Genomic DNA, 8,873 nt, shown 5'->3' with positions numbered 1-8,873 from the left:
ACGTAAAAGATGCTAAAGGAAAGTTAATATGCACGTGATTCACTTTCAAGAGGCTATATGTCACAAGGTTTTCCCTTTATCTTATATTTCCTATATTTTTTCTCATTGTATTGTTATACATGCCCCACATACTCGATGCGATGCTCGTGCGACGTCGCTTATTTTATGGACGTTGTGTTATGCCCGGTAGACGTGAGACGGATCGGATTCAGAGTCTTGTCGGCGGCTTGCGGGAGCACCCTATTACTCGGGAGGTGCCTTTTAATATATTCTTTTGTGTATATATTTGGGTATGTCGGGGGTCTGTCCGTCCTTATGTTTAGTACTCGGGGCCAAGTTAGGCTCGTGAATACGTATACGTGGATCGTAGACGCGTTACCTTCCTCGTGTATATTTTGTATATCATTTTTGTAGCCGTGAGGGCTTGTGCGTATATGCATGCTTTGGGAGATATTTTATGATCAGTTCATAGGAAGCGTTATTTTGGGGATTATGTGTGTATAGTTTGAGAATGATAGTTAGCATGATAAGTGGTGCTCGGTAGGGTAGCTTCAGGTACCCGTCATGGCCCCTAGCTGGGTCGTGACATATGCTTATCATTGTGATAGTTATTTATGCACTCTTTATCTTTGTGAAGACATATTTATATAGTCTTTATCGTTGTGAAGACAAACTCGGTTGTTGATCTTACCGATGATACTAATGGAGTGATTGATTGTCTAATCCATACTTAAATTGGCCTGTGTCTATAAGTGATGTAACGGGTAGATATTCTCTGCTTAATCCTTTTGTTTTATGCCTCTTGAGGTATCATACTCCTCATGTCTTGTGCTTTCAGCAATTTGTGTTGCTCACTGCGGCAATCTGGTTTTCCATTAACTGATATTTTGAGTTCTTTGGTATAGAGTAGCTTTTGTAGTGGAAATAGGGTGCTTCTGGCATCTTTTAGTCCTATCTGTATTACATGGCATGCTTTCCTTTTCTTGTCTATCTCTGCATCCGTATGATGTCTAGAAGAGAACATCTTGTTTGACACAGTAGTTTAGGCATAATGATAATATTTTGCCTAATGCACCTTTGAACCTTTTAGCGGTGTGTCAATTTGCATGTTTCCTGTACTGGCTTCAATTTGCCCAACTCCGATTTTGAACTAAAGCAAAAACTGTGTCTCCTCCATGTGGTCTTGATTTTTCGGTTTCTACTTGTTGATAAATATATTTATCATGTTCATTCGGATGTAATTCAGGTACATACTTCCTAAGGGAAAATAAATTCCAGAGATCACTCTCGCTCCTGCTGTCATGGTGACTTAAAAGTTATCAACCACTAAGATAGTATTTAAGTTCTTGATTCCTTTAGTATCTAATGCGGTCCTCCAAATGATGTTGCTTAAAGTGAATGAGAAGGTATACACGAATTCACAACCGTACGTACATATACATCCACGGATCTCTGTGGACAACCTTATTATCATAAATTAGCCCCTAGAACTTTTATCAAGCTATAAAAAAGGTGGCCCCTAAAAGTTACTCTAAATGCTATTTTGCAAACCAAGATTATCAATGTTTACTTATTATTTGATTAATATGAACTGATAATGCATGTTATCTTGTGGGGTTACACTTAATTTGTCGTGGCTGGATGATAGATATGTTCAGGATCTCAACTACAAATATAGTTCTTTCAAAATTACAGGTTATGTGCAGAAAATAACGCTACGTAAGGAAGTTGATGTGATAAGGGAATGGGATAATGGAAAACCACCTTTTATTTGACCATTTTGTTTATACCATCTGATAAGACAAAGTACATTCTATGTTTTGATGATTGTCAAACTGCTGAAGTAATAGAGAGAGACCTGGTTCGTTATCTGCTCCTTCTGTACGGCGTATAGTCAACAGTAACAGCTGTAAAGCTGTACTGCCAACTGTATAGCAGTGCTGCGGCCTATGCCTTAAGTCAAACATGGAATGAGTGGTCTCTATCTCACCCATATGTTCCCCAATTTATATACAACTTATTCCAAAAATATTGTGCATCATTTGAAAACCTAAACCATCTTGTGCAAATCCTTGCCGCCACAAGTTCTCAAGTGCTCTCAAGAACAAAGCCACTTACAAGCTGAAGAACCTGATCCAGACACCAGATTATGTCTATGTTCTTTAGGTTGTTGTGAGTCTTTGTTCATTTGTTCTTTAAACTGTAAACCTACTCTTCTTTCAAGAAGCTGTTGTAGGTAGCTTAAATTCTCAGTAGTTGTTAGGCAATTTACCTATTCAATCTATTGAGTGGTACCCTTGGCTAGAGTTAGTCAAATGTATTTATTGGTTTGGCTAGAGTTAGTCAAATGTGATTGTGTGCTTGGTTAAGGGTAGTCAAGAGTTGTAGCTTCCAATAGGTGTATTGTAAGGGTGAGGGATTTATGTGAGTTAAATTCCTAGATTGCAAGAGGTTGTAATCTGAAGTTGCTCAGTGTAGTGAAGTGAAATCCTATGTGTTAGGTCGTGGTTTTTTAATCCCTTGAGGAAGGAGTATTTTACGGTAAAATCTTGTGTTATTTACCTACAGTATTATCTGAGAGAACTGGTAGACAACCAGGTCTCTCCATATACTGTTTGGTGGATGCACTGCTATTATTATTAGTATGAGAGTAGGTGCTTTCTAAAAGGTTAACACCTAGAAATAATCTGTGAAATGGCAGCCTTACCAAACTTGGAAGAAGGTCGATCATCCACCAGACCATCCAGATTCAACGAAAATTATTATGGGTAGTGGAAGGCTAGGGTGCATGACTTCATATGGCTGAAGGCTCAGAGCTGTGGGACATCATTTGTGATGGTCCACATATCCCCATAAACAAAGATGAAGCTGGTTTGGTAACCACTCCTAAAACAAGGAAGGAATACACTGAGGCAGACAAAAAGGCTGTGGAAAAGAACTATAAAGCAAAGAAGATTCTTGTCTGTGGTATAGGAGTAGATAATTACAATCGAATATCATCATGTACAACTGCTAAGGAAATCTGGAAAGCTCTACAAACTGCCCACAAAGGAACAACTCAAGTAAAAAACTCTAAGATTGACATGCTCGAGTTGTTCAAAATGAAAGAGGATGAATTTATCCATGATATGCACACTAGATTCACCTCTATAATCAATGAACTCAGCTCTCTAGGAGAGGTTATCACAACTACCAAACTGGTAAGGAAGTTACTCGGAGTCCTGCCTGATTCTTGGGACAGCAAAGTAAATGCCATCTATGAAGCCCAAGATCTCGCAAGCCGACGAGTTGATGGGCGGAGGAAATCTCAAAACGTATGAGATGAAGATGACCATAAAGAAGATTGAAAAGAATGAAATAAAGAAAGAGAGAAATCTGGTTCTCAAATCTGCTAGAGGAAATTTAAGTGATGATGAATCTAAAATGGCTTATCTTACGTGAAGTTTTCATAAGATAATCCGGAGAATTGGTGGTATCCCGAAGATAGAAAGTCTCAGCAGAATTTTCAAGGGAAGTGACAACTGCTGCCACAGGTGTGGAAGATCTGATCACTTCGTTAAAGAGTGCCCTCAGAACAAGCAGGACAACTGTGACAAATTGTGTGGAGGAATCAAGTTCCTGACCGAAAATTCAGAAGAAAGGAGTCCGCCGATGAGATAGTAAAATAGGTGCTCGCAGCATTGGGGGTGTTCCTCCAGTGGATCTGAAGATGGAGATGAACAAGGAACTACATCAATGGTGGCCATAGAAAATGAAGTAACCAAATATGAGTCAATCTTTGCACTCATGGCTGAATCAGAGATATATGATGATAATGAGAAAGGAGAGGTAAACTTTCATGAAGTCAAGAAAAATTGGAAAGTATATTCTCAGAAAAAACTCATATCAATTTCAACTGTGTTAATTGATGCGTATCATGCTCTCATTGATGAAAAAGGTAAACTGAATGATAAGATCGGTGAAGTGGAACAAGAAAGAGATGACCTGTTAGTCTCCACTGGGGATATGAAGAAACAAATCAATAAAACTAATCAACAAAACATTATGTTGGAAAGTCAAATGAGAAGGGCGTGGGAACTTCCTTTAAAGGAAAGAATGAAGCCAGTAAGGCTCAAGAGGAGCTTGAAAATAAACTCAAGAAAGTGAAACTAAGTCTGACTGCGGAGATTGAGAAAAATGATCTACTAAAATAAGAGCTGAATAGGGTAAAGTTCGATCTCGATAAAGCTCTTAAGTGGACCTGGTCCTCTGACGCAATCATTTCAATGCACAAGAGTAAAGAAAGTGGTTGAGAAGGACTCGATTTTAAGAAGAAGATGCCCTACAATCCCCACATTAAATAGGTTTCCACAATAGAGAACTGGGTGTGTACTCATTGTGCACAGGTTAGTCACTACAAGGATGCCTGTAAAGCAAAAATTGGTCTTTTTCAAGGGAATAAGAACTTTGTCAAGCAAAAGTTAGGACTGAAGGAGCTGGTCCTCAAAAGAAAATGAAGGGAGTCGGTCCTCAAATGAAAGGACTTAACAAAAAAAACAAGGGAAATGTACTGCCGATTGGGCTAAAAGAAGTTTAATTCATCTCTTCCACGACTACAAGGGACCCAAGCTGGTTTGGGTTCTCAAATCGGATCAGTGACATCATTTACAGGCTAAGGAGAGATGAAGTTGTCAAGACGATTGATGAATAGTTCCTAGCTCATAATTGAGCTAAAGAAGTCTCTGCTCAAGGCCTTCACAGTAGAATGTGTTCTTTCGGTAAACAAAAGAAAGAACACATCCTTGATGATAGATATCACAGGCAAGAATCGTCGGTGGTTAAAAGAAAACTTCAAATGATAGAGAAATTTGAGCCGTGGGAAGAATTGAAAAATCGATGAAAGCATAGGATAGAAAATGATCAAAAGGAGAAGGAAGCTGTAACATATGGATATTTGAAATGTTGAAGAACCCGGTGTCATGACCCGACTAGGGTCATGACGGGCACCCGGGGCTAACCATCGAGCACCACTCATTCTATTACTCATCTGCTTTCATTCATACTTCTTATGCTCATAATCATAGAAAACTATTTTCATTGAAACAAATTCACTTTATAAACATGAGCCCCTTCGGCTATCAAAATAATTTATATATATATATATATATATATATAAATATACAATGAAAAACTTGTGAGACCATACTACCCACAACTGCGCATCCACGAGCCTTTACTAGAGTACTAGACATATAGACGGGACAGGACCCGTCATGCCCAAAACATGTATATACCAAAAGAATAAATCAATGGCACCTCCGAAGCAATGGAGTGCTCTCAATCAGCTAATAGCTCCTACGAGTCTGGATCACCTCCCTGTCTACCTGTGGGCATGAACACAGCGTCCAAAGAAAACGGACGTCAGTACGAACATTGTACTGAGTATGTAAGGCATGAATGAAATGAACATAATAAGGAAATCATAGGGCATAAGATGAAAACATAACCCGCGTACTCTTTAAGTGGATACATTTTATACATTCATCATACATAAGCATATCATATGAGTTACCATAGCGTATACATCATCATATCATACATACGTCATCATCGTTAACCAGCGTCCGGGTAACCATCATATGCCGCCTACTAGTGGTGATCGTGTCCGTCCCTCTAGGCGCGGTGGAATCATAAGCAGCCCACCTTAGCGGTGACATGTCTGGCCATTTAGGCACGATGGAATCACAAGTAGCCCGCCTTCGCGGTGACATGTCCGGCTAATTAGGCGCGGTGGAATTATATCATCGTATATACCATAGACTTATCCTTATTATTCATCTTATAGGCCTATCATGACTTAGCATCATTATACATTTATCATCAAAACATACGTTAGAACTTGAAGGCAACTATAGCTATATCGGGGTGAAATAAGGTCGTAACCCCCGATTACGTTATGAAGTGATCATAATCGCTATATCTCACCTTGGAGGGACTAACGTTTTAAGGTGAGTGCACATAAGGAAAACATCCATGAATCGTGGTTAACATCAATAGCTTCGTAGGAACGTGATATCATGAACTCTAGAATCTTTAGACTTAAGCTCATCATCATCATTATCGTATTCGTAATGTATCTCTTATCTCATATGGCTATTCATGGACATAGACTCTAGTTTCTGGAATATAGGAAATTCATGAAGAAGGAGGAAAATCATGCCATAAGATTCATGCCTTAGAAAGGAAGGTTTAGCCTTACATACCTTTGTCGTTTAACTATTGTATTGCTTGCTTGTTCTCCTTTAAGGCACATGTTCTACCTTCAAGAGAATTCGTATCGACATTAGCTAAACAATTATAAGAACGGGCTTACTAGAGCTAAAGAAAATTGGGCAGCATTTCCTTTATTTATACGACTTCCTCCATATTCCATATCAACTCCCAAACATTTGTAACAACTATCACAATATCATAAACAACAATCATCATTCAATTGCATTACCCACATTTCACAATTTCACTTCAAATTCTCCATAATCATGGTCATAGTTCACTATTACGTTCTTTCACATATAACACTCATTCCATGTTCTAAATGTCCTTCATAACATATTCATAATCACAACATATCAATATGCACAACTCAATCCAAGCTTCTACTCAACAATGACACTATTGCCATATTTATGACCCATTTCCTATTTCCTTCTATAATCCAAGTGTTTTAACTTTTCAATACTTCAAACAACTTGAAAAGATCATGAAACTTACCTTAGATAACGGAGGAATAAGTCTTGAATGAAAATACTCTTCTTGCACCAAAACCCTGGTTCACTTCTCTTGGGATTCCTTGACTTAGATGACTTTAATGTGTTTCTAACTCTTGATTTTTGTTGGTTTGATGAAGTTGATCATCAATTTCCTTTGGATTCTTGTGGATGAAGAGTGGAGAATATTCCAGAGGTTTCTTGACTTGTGGAGTGAAAAATGAAATGAATTAAAATGAAAGAGGGGTCCTTATATCAACGTTAAGTTCTGTCCCGACCAAAGCATACGGACCAACATACGGTCCGTATATTTTATACTGACCGAATTTCTGGACCGTATGTTTGGTACAGTGAAGAGTTCCATTCTGGGCTGGACCTACGGCTGGACATACGGTCCGTATGTTTTATACGGCCAGTATGTCTGGCCGTATAATGCCCAGCTATCCGAAACTTGTTCTCGTCGACTCGTTTGATCTCCGATCCTTATGGAACCTTCTTGACACTTGTTTAACACCTCATTACTAATCTAAGGGATGTTATAACTCTTCTCCAAAGCATCATTAAAACATCAATAACTTGTTGCTCGTAAATCCTTTCCGACACACAACATATGACTTGCTTTCCTTAACAACTTTCTTTCCTTATCGTAAATGCCTTTGAAATCTCGTTTAGAGTCATCAAATGCTATTTCTTACTTATCAAAATATCGTATACGTCATGCCCTTCGTTAGTCTATTCACTGTACGCTAACGAAAAATTTTCCGAGGTGTAACACCCGGTGTTAGAAATTACCTTGAAAGCATAAATTAAAAGACACTACGTTGCGAAGGTATACACATATGGCAGAGACCTGGTCTCTCCGTAACTTAGGTTAGTAGACTTCTCAATATTTACATATGTTCTGAACTATGAAAAGGTGCCACGTCAGTCAAGCGTCACCTTATTCATAGAATGTGTCTCTTCTGATGAGTGGCCTTATTCGTGAACTGACTCGTTTTCTCTTCTTGCACTCCATCTGAACCTCCACCTCTGTCACTTTAAAGCATCTCTAATGTCTTTCTTTTTTTCTCACTTTTAGACCGTTGATCTCCATCTCTCTCTCTCTTACATAACGTCTTCTTCTCTTCTGTTTCGAACTGCTTCATATCTCCTCCCCCCTACCAACCACTTGGTCAGTGTGACCAACCGCTCTCTAACCCAAGAATATGGATCCTGTGTCATCATATTCAAATAATCCAACCTCCTCAGACCAAAATACCAGTGAATCAACCTCAAAATCCCCTATCTTTATCTCTCTTGGAACCAAAAATCATAGAATTTTGGGAAAATCTACATCTCTATCCCCCCTATTTGACTCAAGTAAAGAATACGACTCCATTGATAGTGATGAGTGTTCACATCTATGAACATCAGACTCTTCGTAAAAAAGATCGAGTGAAAGAGATGAAGGGGTGACTCTTGAAAGTAGTAGCACCGACAACTCTGCAGGTCAACAGATCAAAAATCTTAACAGGGGAGAAAATATTGTGGGTAGTACGAGCACTCCATTGGTCATGAAAACGGGCAAGAAAACATGAGGAAGCTCGAGGTAAAAATGATGATGAGAGGGAAGCGAAGGGAAAACCTGGTGTCATCTCCTCAAGAGGCTGTGTTGAGATACCAGGTGCCTCAAGAGAAATCTCAGGTGCAAATGTTGACTCTGGTGGAGATATCCTACTACGTTCTGTGCGCAAACAGACCTCTGGCAGTGCGTAGATACAGGTAAATGAGGAAAGCAAAACAAAAAAAAAAGACAGGAGAAGAGGAACATATTACTCAATCTGCTTTTCAAAAGAAAGGGAGGATAAACACGAGCGAGGAGCCATGTGCCTCTAAAAGGACAAGAAATGCACTTGATAAGAAAGAAAGAGAGGAAAATTTATGAAAGCATAAAGTTCTTTTTAGAATGATGATTGATGTAAACCTGTGCAAGTAGACAGAAATGAAGAAACTATTGGAAATAGTGAAATTTCAAAATTGGACTCATCTCCTTACTCTACCGGCACCTAGTGTGTATGAAGCTGAAGTGATTAAACTATACATAAGCTTGTGCCACTTGGATATACTCTGGTTCTAACAGTGAATGTA

The 8,873-nt window shown here is 38.8% G+C and overlaps 1 protein-coding gene across 1 annotated transcript; it reads left to right on the top strand.

Moving 5' to 3' along the window:
• The first annotated feature begins 2,798 nt into the window (after positions 1–2,798).
• Positions 2,799–3,320, top strand: LOC132066417 (uncharacterized). The gene has a single exon (XM_059459731.1). It carries the CDS (start codon positions 2,799–2,801, stop codon positions 3,318–3,320), a length of 522 nt encoding a protein of 173 aa, XP_059315714.1.
• The last annotated feature ends 5,553 nt before the right edge of the window (positions 3,321–8,873 follow it).

Source organism: Lycium ferocissimum, chromosome 8 (genome assembly GCF_029784015.1).
Source record: "Lycium ferocissimum isolate CSIRO_LF1 chromosome 8, AGI_CSIRO_Lferr_CH_V1, whole genome shotgun sequence".
NCBI lineage: Eukaryota > Viridiplantae > Streptophyta > Magnoliopsida > Solanales > Solanaceae > Lycium > Lycium ferocissimum.
This window is presented reverse-complemented; position numbering and strand designations above follow the sequence as displayed.

What these genes read in the sequence shown, in the direction of transcription:
- LOC132066417 (XM_059459731.1), top strand. Translation starts at nt 2,799, where the DNA reads ATGGCTGAAGGCTCAGAGCTGTGGGACATCATTTGTGATGGTCCACAT.